General features: G+C 43.0%; 1 protein-coding gene across 3 annotated transcripts in view; it reads left to right on the top strand.

Moving 5' to 3' along the window:
* LOC307241015 (copine-9-like) overlaps positions 1 to 14,859 on the top strand; it is a 62,014-nt gene that overhangs the window by 21,514 nt on the left and 25,641 nt on the right. For 2 of the 3 annotated variants that reach the window (XM_080014972.1, XM_080014970.1), the window contains one exon: positions 14,825 to 14,859. This exon is cut by the window's right edge and continues 29 nt beyond it. The exons of the other annotated variant lie outside the window; for it this stretch is intronic. In XM_080014972.1, coding sequence (XP_079871098.1) covers positions 14,825 to 14,859 — 35 coding nt within the window. The remainder of the gene's footprint in view (positions 1 to 14,824) is intronic. 3 annotated transcript variants of the gene reach the window in all.

Here is a 14,859-nt window from a genome sequence, read left to right as displayed (position 1 = left end):
CCTCGCCAACTTGCCACGGGTTCGAAAGCCTTTTGCTGACTTGCCATCGGCCCCAAAGCCTTCTTGAACTTGTCATTGGTCCAAAAGCCTTCACCAAATTCTCATTCGTCCAAAAGCCTTCACCGACCTCACATTGCTCCAAAAGCTTTTGCCCTCTTCTCATGGGTCCAAAAGCCTTCCTGAACTTCTCATTGGTCAGAATTCCTCCCCCAAGCTTCCCACTGGTGAAAAATCCTTCACCAACTTCTCATTGGTCAAAATCCTTCACCAACATCTCAATGGTCTAAAAGCCTTCATCAAATTCTTATTCGTCCAAAAGCCCTCACCAACTTCACATTGCTCCAAATGCCTTTGCCCACTTGTCATGTGTCCAAAAGCCTTCTTGAACTTCTCATTGGGCCAAAAAGCCTTCACCACCCTCTCATTGGTCCAAAAAGCCTTCGCCGACTTCTCATTGGTCCAAAGGCATTCCAAAATCGCAAGGCCCATGAACACTGAAGGCGGCAATAAAGTAAACTACTTTGATTGGTTGTTGCAAACTAGCCCGCTTCTCGTGATGCAACAGTGGTGCAACAATTCAGGAAAAAAAAGCTGGTAAACATGAGCGAGACGGGGGAAACGAGGGACGTACAGTATTTCAGCAGAGAAAAAGGGAAGAAAAAACGTACATGACGAGGAGTTGACAGGCTGGGCGAACAGAAGAGCAAGAGAGATGAGGGGAGGAGACGAGGGAAGAGGAGAGAATGGCGGATGAGGAGAGGAAGGGAGGACAGAGGAGATGAGCGGAGCGGGGAGCAGTAGGTAGAAGAGGACGAGACGGACGAGGCGAGAGAGGGGAGGATGCTGGGATGGAGGCCAGGGTTGAGGAGGCATGCGAAAACCATCGTACTGTAACAGTTTGGAGGAAAGGGAGGGAGATGGATGCAGGGAGGATGAGTTCCTCCAAAAAAAGATGGATAGCAGTTCGGTGCACAGAAACACACACACACACACACACACACACACACAGGTAATCTCTCCGGAGCGCATGGGATGGCAAAACTACAAGACCACCATGGGTAACCGTGTGTGTGTGTGTGTGTGTGTGTGTGTGTGTGTGTGTGTGTGTGTGTGTGTGTGTGTGCGCCTTGTACTTTTGCATACTTGTGTTTACAGGGCAGAAGGTTTCAAAAGACAAAATGACACACACACACACACACACACACACACACACACACACACACACTGAGAGCCGTAAGAGTATTGCCTTCACAGTCCAAAATTGATATGTTCCGATAACCCCACCACCACCACCACTCGCGGGTGGGTGTCTGCTTTATAGGTCACCCCCTTAAAAAACAAAAAAAAAGGATCCATGCTGCAACGGGGAACCAGAGCTCTCCTTTCCACTTACCTGTTTGTTGCTATGGCAACCCGCGAGAGCCATTAGCCCAGCCGGAGTGCGAAAGTATTAACGACTTGTCAAAAAAAAGAAAGGAAAATTCGGCAGGACATTATTGTGTGTGGATGCATTCGACCAGGCAGTCGGGGTATTTTTATCTTCAGAGTCAATGTTTGTCGGGCAGGACTCTGCAGAGCTGCAGACGTAGAAAATATGTGGGGAATTTTTTTTTATCTTAATAATCTTTTGCTATTTTTTCAAGCTCAAATCCATCCCTTTTTTTTTTCATTAATTTCAAATATGAAAAAAAACATTCACCATAGGGTGTTAACAATTAATCGACTATCGACTCACTCTGTGAACGGCACGGGGGGAACACATATCTAAGAACCGACGTTGAGGTGTCGTTTAAACCGCTATGTCACAAGGATGGCGTGGTTTAAATTCCATCAAATCGATCCACATACGGAGCAGATATTAGTGAAAAACCAAACATGAAAATGTAGTACAAGTATAAAAACTCAACTTTACAAATAAATTACTTAAACTCGACTGTTATCGCAAATCGGCAGGAATATGTCATGATTGACGTATATGAGACACAACGCCATCCACTGTCACTGATACTCCGGAATGTACTTTAATGCAAAAAAGTAAGTCATAATTATGACAAGATATAGTTGAAAATAAATCTATATATTTATATAGGTTTTTTTTTGAATAAACATCGTTTATAAACATTTTCCTACACTTAAACTAAACAAACTTGAATGAAAAGGCAGAAAGTGTTTGTGTTATTGACAAATTATTCCATAATAATGCCTAATGTCAAATGAATGTTAAAGTTCCATAAATGTTGTCTGCATTACAATATAGACAAGTTATCCATTAAATTGTACATTATTTGCAGAAAAGGTAAAATTAATTAGTAAATACAAGATAACATGTGTTTATATATTTCTAAAATAAAATATATTTATTGATTTTTTTATGGAAAGTAATTTCAAAAGCTGTTTGAAGGTCAGTTACAATTTAAAAAAAAGTACTATGGACGTAACTCAATAGCGTAATTCCACGATGTTTTGTACATTTAGTAAATTGTGATGTGTTTCACATAAAACAGAATAAGCTGGACCCCTGTATTGCTTCCTTCAGCTATATTTACTACTATTATAATTAATATTATTATTATTATTATTATTATTCATAATAATAATGATAATGCCAATACTACTACTACTAATAACAATAATTTAAATGTATATACAATTTTGACGTATACACACTCCCAAGTATGTATTTGCGTATTTCCTCCTCACGGCGATTTATTCTTGTTGTTTATAACCAATTGAGCCGAGTACCTCACTGACAATCTTGCTGCTGTGTTTTTCTAAGCGCTACATGACTAAATGCAAATTTCGAAAGTTCGCCATAACTTTTCGACGTTGACAAGAGACAGACAAACACAATTACCGCCTATTTGTAAAACCCCCGATCTTCTCCGGATCCATTACCAATCCCACGCACCGGCAGTCGACCAGATATAGATTGATGGAATGGAAACCGGGCGAATGAGCTGTCAGCAGCGGGTGGCCGTGCCTCTGTCTTTTATAAATGAACGGCAGCATTTTTCTCGGAATTACACCTGTAAGGATTTTGCTAAAAGGCATCAGTCATTTTTTGACTTCGGGAGAGTACTGTGCGTAGGTGTAATGTAAAAGCTGATATTTACCACCCGTTTTTTTAGGGTGCTGTTACGGTTGAAGGGTCGTCAGGGCTATTGGGTTAAACCTTTAAAAATAACATTCATCGGTATGATGTAGACTTAAAAGAGCACGAGAATTTTTTTTGTCATTGACATTTTAAAAATGCCATTAAAGTCTTTTTCATGGGGACGTTAAATTATGAGGACAAAATTGTAAGCTTAGTTATGGGGACATCCAACGACGATCCCAATGTTTTATTAATGCCGTTTTTTTGTGCTTTTAGAGCATATATGCCACGCCCACACACATGTGCTACACACACACAGGTAAAGGTGCTTTATAAAGCGGTTCTCAAACTTTTTTCCGTAGTTTACCCCCTCTAAGATGTTTTTTCAGCCGAGTACCCCCTTCACTGACATTGGGAGTAAAAAATATAACATTACCATTAATGATGTACTGTATGTGCATCGTATGTGTTTTTTAAACATTATATTTAGGCAATATTTATTTTCAACACATTTTTTTTCACATTTTAGTTTTTCGGAGTACAACGTGCAGTACCCCAAAGTACCCCTAGGCAGTGTGAGTATTAGTACCCCCATTCCACAAACACTGGTTTTCAAGGACATCTACTGAAAAAAAAAACCAACCTTTAAAAAACAAGATTAGTTGGGATTATATAGACTTAAAAGATACATCGGGAGACACAAAATAATTTAAACGGCATTCAAGCCTTTTTATGAGCCTTTCCAATTATGAGGACAACATGATTCAATTAATAGTTATCACAAGAGGACGTTCATCATGAGGACGATCCCAATATCCTAATAATGCTGGTGGGTGGTCACGCATGTTGTCCTTTCAAATCATACATGCACACAATGTTCCTTCTTCTTCTGGTTGTTTTCTGTTTCTCTTGTACACAACTGCAATACACTTGACCCACGCACGCGCACACACACACACGCACGCACACACGCACACACACACACACACACACACACACACACACACACACATGCGCGCGCGGCATCGCCTGTGTGTTGTGTCCTGCCGAGGAGACATCTGCCATCTGGTACGGCGGGTCAGGTCTCCTCTCCCCGCGCTCCGCCATGACAGGAGCTGCTTTGCTGCGCCTCCTCCCGCTGTTTGAGTCGCCCGGAACGTCAACCCCTGTCGGCCCCGGACTCCCATGTCTGGGAACAAGTGGAACAGGCCGGAGGCGCAAAGTGAAAAGATTGTCCTGTGGCATTCAGGAAGTGAGCCGTGCTGCGCGCATGCCGATAGGGGGGGTCCTAAATTGTTGATGCCTGTAATTTGACAGCTCTTCAGAGTCCACTAAGAAAAATAGTCCACAGCAATGCAGTTAACACTGAATCTACGTAGCAATCTATTTGCCCTGCAAACATACCGTAGTCCCTCAAATATAAACCGGGAATCAAATAAAAAACAGGCCTCTAATGAATGCTGGGGGCGTGGTCGACACGAACAAATAAGAGCCTGCCTCAAGCACAGACCGGGGGGGGAAACGGATCTGAGTTGCAGCGCTGTTCCGGCGCAGGGCTCCGCTCCCCAACAAAGCAAATAAAAAGCGTTTTTATTGTCGATTTATTTAATTTACTCCATTGCCTACTGCTGCGTGGCAGATCGCAGAACGCTTCTTGGAAACATTTGCCACGCTCTGAGGCGCCGTCTCTCCAGCGCCCCGAGCAGGAAGCGGCGATCCAAGGCAAACTCCGAAAGCTGTAATTCCCGAAATCCGCCACCGCCACAAGTGCGACTTCTAGGGTAGCTACTACCTCTCTGTTGACCATACATGTGTTTGCATGGCATCGAACCCCGACGGAAGTTTGACCTTAAATTCATACTAAAATATGATCAAATATACTTACTATACTATTACATATTATACATATACTATACTTAACGAACAAGGAATTAGATATAAAAGCCTGCCTCTAATATAAGCCTGCATACATTAATTGTAAGTAGGTTTTTTTAATCTTTCATGTTTTATATAAATGGTATTTGGAGGTTGGAGTTGAATTGGAATTGGAACTCGACTTGAAGATCAACCGTCTTGAATGGTGCAAAACTTACAAATACCCTCAGAATAAAAAGGAACACTAATACAGAAATAACACACAAAACCATCATAACGCAATCCTGCAAGTCCTCCTCCTGAGGCGAGGTGTCGAAATAAAACAGTAAAGCACCTTTCAGACTCGAAAACCTCAGACACAGCGCGAGGCTTTTTGAGACGGAGGCTTCATGTAAAATCCTCCGTCTCAGCTCCGCTCAGATCTCCCGTGGAGGCAGTGTTTACCCTCCGCCGCACTGGCTTCCCTCTCCCATTTCCCCTCTGACACCTTCCCGCGTCAGGAAAGCCGCCGATCCTCTCCCGAACATGTCCGCTCATGCACAAGTGGCAGGACGTGCTTTTCTACGAGGGTTGGAGATTGACCCGACATGTTCACTAAAGTACTGTATTAGGAGTATACACCGCGTTCCAAATTATTATGCAAATGATATTTTTCTCTGATTTTCCTAAATGGTCGATGCAAATGACAGTCAGTATAATTTTCACGTCGTCAACCGTCAGGGTATAATTCGAATGTTATTGAACAAACTTCCCAATGATAACAGTATTTTTTTCAAAAATGAAAAACTCTAAACGCACTGTTCCAAATTATTATGCACAACAGAGTTTCAAAACATTTTATAGGTCGTAAAGAACTGAAAATGGTCATTTGTTGAATGTGCAGCATTAGCAGGTCATATTTACTAAAATCTAAAGCTATTTCAATCAAAAACATCTTAACAGGCCAAGTTACATGTTAACAAAGGAGCCTTCTTTCATATCACCTTCACAATTCTTGCTTCCTTTGAACTTGTGAGCTTTTGAGTTTCTGCTTGAATTTCTTTGCAGGATGTCAGAACAGCCTCCCAGAGCTGCTGTTTTGAACTGCCTCCAGCCTCATGGATCTTTTGCTTGAGGATGCTCCAACGGTTCTCAATAGGGTGGAGGTCAGGGGAGGATGGGGGCCACACCATGAGTTTCTCTCCTTTTATGCCCATAGCAGCCAATGACACAGAGGTTTTCTTTGCAGCATGAGATGGTGCATTGTCAGGCATGAAGATGGTTTTGCTACGGACGGCACGGTTCTTCTTTTTGTACCATGGAAGAAAGAGCTCAGTCACAAACTCTATATACTTTGCTGAGGTCGATTCCACACCTTCAGGGGCCCTAAAGGGGCCCACCAGCTCTCTCCCCATGATTCCCGCCCAAAACATGACTCCGCCACCTCCTTGCTGACATCGCAGCCTTGTTGCGACGTGGAGGCCATCCACCAACTGTCCACTACTCCATCCATCTGCACCATCCAGGGTTGCACAGCACTCATCAGTAAACAAGGCTGTTTGAAATGAGCCTTCATGTATTTCTGGGCCCCCTGCAACCGTTTCTGCATTGGTTAGGGGGGGCCCAATAGTAGCTTTATGCACAACTGCAAGCCTCTGGAGGATCCTACACCTTGAGGTTGGCTGGACTCCAGAGGCACCAGCAGCTTCAAATACCTGTTTGCTGCTTTGTAACAGCATTTTAGCGGCTGCTCTCTTAATCCCATGAATTTGTCTGGCAGAAACCTTCCTCGTTAACCCGTCTGTGCTCTGAATCAGCCACAAATCTCATCACAGTACGATGTTCGCGCTTAAGTTTTTGTGAAATATCTAATGTTTTCATACCTTGTCCAAGGCGTTGCACTATTTGAGGCTTTTCGGCAGCAGAGATCCTTTTTCTTTCCCATGCTGCTTGAAACCTGTGGCTGCTTAATAATGTGGAACGTCCTTCTTAAGTAGTTTTCCTGGCAAACTAATTATCACAGGCGTCTGAGATTGATTTCAGTGATCCAAAGAGCCCTGAGACACAAACCATCCATGAGTTTAATTGAAAAACATTTATTTTTTATGTTTATGAGGCTTAAATCCAATTTGCATAATAATGTGGAACGGGGTGTAATTCTGTGGTATGTTTACCACGGCCATTAAGCAAAACGTGCCAGGAATTCAGGAATTTATTATTTAAAAAATATGTATCCCTGGAGTTAGTTATAACAACAAAAACAATTTTCGTAAGCCCAGTTTGCATGTGCTGTATCAATATACCTACAAGGCGTTATTGATACGAAATGCCTAATGGAGAGGGAGCAGGGCGGCGAATTCAAAGGAATTTCCTTCATCGATAGTTGTTAACCATAGCAAACAGTCACTGATTAATTGATAAACATAAAAGCTAATGACGTCCCCCCCAGGCGGGGCGCCGTGGCGCGCGGGGACCTCCAACGCGACGTCGCGCACCTCCCAGGATCTTGTGCCTCGGCTGGAGGAACATTTACGACTCTTCTTTGCGCGAGATAAATATTTCAACTTTTTGCCGTCCTCTGAGCCGGATGTTGCCTCGCCGATCAAGTCCGTTGCGGATATGGAGAACGAGAGACTGATAAATGTACTACTCACCGTTGCTAAAATTATGATGTCACTATATTTTATTGGAGTCGTCACCACGGCAACATATCGCTTGTTTGGTTTTGCCGTCGTAGCCTTCCCTCGCCCCCGGGGGTTTTCCTTTTTTCCTCCCCCCGTGACGTGCAGAGGCTCCCTCGCCCCGGTCCCCATGTTCCATCGGAACCAGCGTTAGTTGTTGAGGAACAATCAGCGCGGCATCCCCCTCGTTGTCGACGCGCGTGCAGCCAACTTTGTTGTTTGTCGTTCTTCCGGAGGCCGCCATCCACTTTCACCCCTAATTCCTGCTCCACTGGGGGTTATCTTCTCAACCGCCCCCTGTCGTACCGCTGAGTATTACTTCTTCCTGGCTGGGTCCTTGGGCCTGGACCCCACAAACTCATTGATTGTTAACATCCCTACGACGGGGCGAACGTCCCCGTTTCTCCAAACAAAACAAATAAAAACGGTGTGTTTTTATTGCAGGTGTATTTATTTTCTCCCAATTGAATAAATAAATAAATTAAAATGCCCCCGTGCGTAACGGGAAGACTTTCTGAGTCACTGTCTTTATACCCCCCCCCCACCCCCTCCCGAATTACATTTGGCTTTTTTTGGGCTGTAACAGTTAAAATACTATTAGTTAGTTAGTAATTGAGTTAGTTCATTTACTTATTATATAGGATATACAATCAATTTATAAAATGATTTGTTTTTAGGTTTGACCCTACCAACAGCAAGAGGAAAGGTCAAAGGGCAACCTAAACTGAAAGGCTGCCTTTGCAACAATATATAAATACATGATGTTGGAACAAGTATTTAACGGTCAGTATCTGAGTGTATTACTTAATACTCCAACTTAATACGTAAATACATACCCTTATATTTAAGTGTAGGACATTGCAGTAGTAGTAGTAGCAGTTTAGTACTTTTTCCACCACTGAATTTATTTCCACGTCTTCTTCTTCTTCTTTTTTTTGGCTGCTAAATACATATTTGGTTTCTTCAGCTTTTGAAATGTTTTCTCTGGTGATTTTGGCTGTAATTATGGACAATTTTGGTGATTTTATTTTACAGGCAATCACTAAAATTAAAAAAATACATTTATATTCAATTTAGATAAAGTGTGTGTGTGTGTGTGTGTGTGCGTGTGCGTGTGTGTGTGCGCGTGTGTGTGTGTGTGCTGCAGGTTGTTTTTTTAATTATACATTCTAAATTATAATTTAAATTAAATGTATTTGTCCACATACCCTCAATGTCAAGATATGAGTTCTTTCCCTGAATCCATTGCCAAATTAGTCTTGTTTATCTTTTAGGTTTATTTGGTTATAATAAGGTTTCTTGTATTTGCCATTATTTTATTATTAATTTTTCAGGTTCATTTTATATTGTTCAGTTTATAATTTGCTATTCATGTTCATGATATATTCTTTTTTTTTTTCTTTCTTCAAGTTAATTTTGTAAGTTTGCAAATTTTTGATTCCTTCATTAGCTTTATTGAATTGCTTTTTTTCATATTTTATGTTTATATTTATTGTTCATTGTTTATCACGAGGTTGTTTTATATTCCCAAATGTATATGCATGTGATCATTGTTTATTTTTTTTAATGTTTATTGCTAATTTGAGGTTTATTGTTTATTGACATTTATTGAGCTCATTAGCTGAATTGCATTTTGCCATTTGCGTCGTCCGCTGAAGTGCTTCTCCGCGGAGCGCGACACTCAGCGTAATGGTACGGCTGACATTAGCGGTGTCTGAAATCCTATTCCAAGATTCATCCAGGAATGAATATGGGAAATATATAGTAATATAAACGATTACAGGTAAGAAGGATATATAACTGTTTCACCCCCACTACCTGTTGTACTTACCTCTTTTGGGGGGGGGTTCAAGTCTTAATTATGGGTGTCAGACCCCCCGTAATTTGCAAAATGTCCTACTTTATCCATCTTTAATGAGTTGCAGATTTTCAAATTGGGCTCTTTGCTCCGAGACATAGTTTCCGTCCGTTTTCTCCTCTAAGACCGTGGACTTAGTGGATCTTTATGAATAGTAAATAATTGACTGAATAGCGTAGCCCTCTGTCCTTCCTGCAAATACAGGGAGGAATGCTGTGAAACACACCGCAGTTTCAGGCTATTGTCATTCCGTCGGACGAACATGACTCGAGACCGATTCCCAAATGGAACCTGAAAACATACGGCTTCATCCCGGGTTCGGTGTTTCGAGCTCCCAGTCGTAGCAACGAAACAAGCCGCGTTGGCGCAAAATCGCGGAATCGAGATCCCGACGGTCTCAGATCTCATGAATAACATCGAGACAGATGCAAGAAAATGCAGGAGAAGCAGGAACAATGTGTTCAGCTGCCAAGACTCTGGATCCAAGTCTTGGGGTTGGCTGGCAGCTCCAGCAGCTCCAGCAGCTCCAGCAGTCGGATAAATTCATAAATAATTTGCTTATTGTTTCTGCCTGTCTGGTCGCCCTGCCGACGCGGCCGAGCAGGGAACCCGCCGTCCTCAGGACCACGTCACCGGAGACCACAGAAGACGATGCAAGAGTGTTTCAAAATCTGTTTTATTTTCGTCTTTCCCCCTTCAAAAATTCCCCTTTCCCTTCTCCCTCTACTATTATTATTTTTTCTCTTTGTCATCCAATTTTCACATTTCTTCCCACTCCCCGCGTTATTCTGCTTGATGCTGTGACTGGAAAGCGGCCCTGGCCCTCCTCGAGTGGAAGCCATGGCTTAAAATATTGAAGGTGGTGTTGGGCGGATGGCCACGATGCCCGCTGGCAAAGCCTCGGGCCGCCGAGTTCCTGGATGTTGAATTTTTGCACTAATGGGGCAGAGTGCATCATTAAAAGCAATTAAAATGTAAATAGTTTACCACTGCATCACACTGCAGCAATTAGACGGAGTATGTCATTTGGAATTAATATGCATTGTCACGGAAATTAATCGAGAATGTCCCAGAGAATATTACGTTGGAGAAAAAGTATATTAAAGGATATGTTTGCTATTTTTCAGACCAGACATTACAATTTTAGTTCCCACAGTGCATAGCGCAAACTCGGCAAACACATTATTTACAAGAAACTGACCACTCTGCCGCAGCTTCTCACTGTGCTTAAATGCATTCCAATGGGTCAAAGGTCTTAATATTTTATACTGAAAAAGAAATGGTCAGAACCCATGCATTGTATGTGTTTTTCCAGGGTGTAATTTTGCTCATTTGAAATGTTTTGGCTAACGTACTGTATGTGACCAGAAAGAGGAAGTTGCCCTGCTTCCTACTGGCAGCCTTCTGTAGCCAACGTTACGCTCTGGATGTGCTGCGGCAATAGCAAAAAGTAGTTTTAACCAAAATGTGATATCACTGTTATTCAAAACATGTTCAAAAAATACAATAAGAAAGGACTGAGTATAATATACTATTTCATTTTTTTAATGCTTAAACGTTTGCCCAATTGGACTGCATTGAGAAACTGTGAGGAGCTGCAGGAGAGTGGTAAGTTTCTCAATAGTAAAGCATTCAGCCAGGTTGTTCCATGAAAGGTTACAAATGAGCGGAACCAACTTTTTAATAAGGCCTATGTTGAAAAAGTGAATCTATCCTTTAAAAAGTTGTGTCTGTTCAAAATATATTAAAATAAATATAATTCAAACACATTCACATAGTTTGCTGGGCTAATCAACAATTGGCCTTGGTTTAAACCAGCTCAAGGCGTAAAATGTTGTTTATGTTAATTGCTCCTCTTTATTCTGAAACATGTAGATTGCATCTTTTTTTTGACAGTAATGAAGTGGTTGTATGCATGCCTGATTTGCATATTTGGGTCCACTCCAGAAGGAAGGGAAAAGCAAGAATTTGCTTTCAACAAGAATTTGGAAAATGGCATCCAGACATCAGGACCCAAGCACATTGTTAGCGCTCTATAGAAATTTGCCGTCGTTGTGACAGAGCTGAAAAACAGCCTCTCGGCCTGACAGCCGGGGTGGCGTCTGTGGAAGGAGAAAAAAAAGCCGCTTTTCCACCGCACGGTACGGCTCAACTGGACTCGACCCTCATCGCCTTTTTGGCTTTTCTGTCGGGCGAAAGGCGTTGATGGTGTCTGGCACCTGGCACCTTTTTTTTTGGTATCACCTCCGTCGCTGAGGCTATAACAAAGGGTGACGCAAAAACACTGCGGACTACTTTGTACGTATTTTTTTTCCGCCCAAAAGGGGGGTTTGAGTCGTGTGGCTTGAGAGGGAGCATTCATTTGCATGCCAAGTATGGCGCTGGGTGGTGCTCAGTGGCTTTCATTTTTTCATGGGCTGTGTAGGGGCAGCACGGCATACGTACTCTTAATTCATTTCGAGACAGGCCACGTGAATTATTTATGAGTTGATGTTGCCTGCATTGGAAAAGGCGAAGACCAGGACAAAATAATGAAATTAATGAAGCGCCCTTCCCTGTTGGAAGAATTAAAAACAAAAGGTCCACAGATTACGTGTACATGTAATATGCACACTGGGTCCATTGATTTTATTCCTCGGCTCACGATTAGTTCTTTCTTACCTCTGCTGTCCCTGTAGCTCTCGCTTAAAAAAATGATGTAGCTGGAAATTAAAACCATATAAACTGTTGAGAATAACATATGAAATAGAGGAGACTCAGAAAGGGGATAACAATTAAAAGTTTTTTGAGTGTAATAGTGATTTTGCCTGGGTTTAGCTGTCTTGTGGACTAATGCTGTCAAAAATGAACCAACCGATCATTTTGAACGGATCATTCTTGCCATTGAGCCATGAAGTCTACAGTGCAACATACCACTTTTTTGACATGAGAAGAGAAAATCTTCTTAACATGTATTTACATTTCTCATATTCTCACCATATAAAATGCACTGCACTGCAATTGCAATCGATGCGGTTAGAAACTTCAAAAAACAAAGCCTTATGATTCAAAATACAATCTCTTTAAATTGTGTATACAGTAAAGTGTCTATGTATCAAAAAAAAATTAGATGCAAAACCCCAGTAAACTGTATACATTTCATTGTAATGACTCGGAATGAACGACACACCCAAAGGAGTCGATCTGCCCACACCATAAACCCTTTGTCGCTTTGCCCAATGCTTGAGCCTATCATGGATATTGATAAGGCAAATGCCACAACAATATGAATGATTCTTTCGACCATTGCATTATTTGGAGTATGAAGCACATGATCCGGTATTTACAGGAGGGGTTGGGTGACCTCCGGCCCGAGGACCTATTTCTTCCCTCCAGGCAACATTTCTCGGCCAGCTGAGTTTTTTCCTGATCTGATATCACCTATATATTTTTTTAACATTATGAAAAAATTGTCGATTGAGGTCTCATTTAACAACAACGTGACCAATTTGACCTAAACGGCTATCGTAGAACAACGCATATGCGTATCTAATGAACAGACTATCAATAGTCGGCTTCCGCTTACAGGGTCGTTGTTTGCATGAAGCTCTTGGGAGCAGGGGCCATAATTATCCCCTTTTATATGTTTGTTAATGAGCCTCTGTGAGAGGTCGAGCTTGAGCCCTGAATCCCAGATGGACCGCACACTTTCCTTAATGTGTTTGTCCCTCCGCGCCGTCTTAAAATAACCTGCGCTACCCGAGCCGCCGCTCCAACAGAATGTCCCTCGCAGTCGGGCACCTGGACGCCCCCACTCCCCATACATCCATAACTTGACTTGAATGTCTGTGCCATCCTGAATTCTACTTTATTTAATGCTAATTTTCTTTTTTATGGATCACAATTTCTGAGTTTATAGTCCCTGACCAGGGAATGAAAAGAATAAGGTCAAATGATATGAGATTTTATTCACTGTCAAAGCCTTCCTTTAGTTGAGAGCATGAACATTTTAATACCAAAACATTAAAGGGGATTTATTATGCTTTTCCTTATTTTCTGTTGTATATATCATTTTACAATGTGGAATGTTCATTTTAGATGTGGCCAGATTGTCAAACAATGGGCTTCCCCCTTCTCTCCCACTCCTCCTCTCCTCCTTTCCTCCCCTCTTCTCCGCTCCGATCTCGTTCTCTTCTCCTTTTCACTATGAAGCGCATTGTGTTGCCCTGGAATATAATGCGCTCTATAAATAAAGTCTGACTTGACGTGACTTGTCTTCTCCTCCTCTCTCTCTCTCTCTCTCTCTCTCTTTTTCTTCTCCTCTCCCCTCCCCTCTCTCCGCCTCTTCTCCTCATCTTCCCCACCGGTCATCTCATCTCTCCTTTCCCCATCCCCTCTTTTCCTTCTCCTCTCCTCTCTCCTCTTTCCCCACTATTCTCCTCCCCCCTTCCCCCTCCTCTGCCCCTTCTCCCCTCTCCCCCCTCTTCCCCTCTATCCGCGCTCTCTGCTGCTTTTCTCGCCTCCTCCCTCTCCTCTCCTCTCCTCTCCTCTCCTCTCCTCTCCTCTCCTCTCCTCTCCTCTCCTCTCCTCTCCTCTCGTCTGCTCTCCTTTTCTCTCCTTCCCCTCTCCTGCTCTCTTTGCTCCTCCTGCCATTATCCTCCCCTCTCTTGCTCTTCTTTCCCCTCCGCTCCTCTCTCGTTCTCGCTCCTCCTCTCCCCCCCTTCTCTCCCCCTCTCCTCTCCTCACCTTCCGTTTCCTCCTCCTCCTCCTCCTCTTCTTTCCACTGCTGTGACACTGTAATTGAGCGTCCGGCCGGGTTGACCTTTCACGCCTTCTAACTGCCACCAACTTTCTAATTTTTCTTCTCCGCCTCACAGTCTTCTTTTGTTTCCGTCTCTCTCACTCTTCCTCTCACCTCCCCTCCATTTCTCTGCTCCCCCTCGTTCTCCGCCCAGCCCTATTTTTTGGACATCTACTCCCCCCCCCCCCCCACCTCCTCCCTGAACTCCATGACAGTCCGTGGAATTGCTCGCTTTACACCTTTCGCCTCGGCCCGGCACACGGGGCCCTCCGCAAAGGGGAGGCTGGAAATGAGAAGAAGAAAGAAAGACAAAACCTGAAGAGGGAGAGAGAGAGAGAGAGAGAGAGAGAGAGAGAGAGAGAGAGAGAGAGAGAGAGAGAGAGAGAAGCGGAACAAAACCCAAAATAAAATGGGAGAGCGAGGGGAAATCTTTAACCTTGAGTGATGCAGAAACCACCGCACCTACAGGTGGCACCGTTTGACACCTATTTTGATGTTGTTCAACTTTATTCTCTCTCTCTCTCTCTCACTCTCTTTCTTTTCTATCTCGATCTCAGCGGAATTCCGGGAAAGAAGTGTGGAGTCATTATTT

Source organism: Zeus faber (genome assembly GCF_960531495.2).
Source record: "Zeus faber genome assembly, chromosome: 15".
Taxonomy (NCBI): Eukaryota; Metazoa; Chordata; class Actinopteri; order Zeiformes; family Zeidae; genus Zeus; species Zeus faber.
This window is presented reverse-complemented; position numbering and strand designations above follow the sequence as displayed.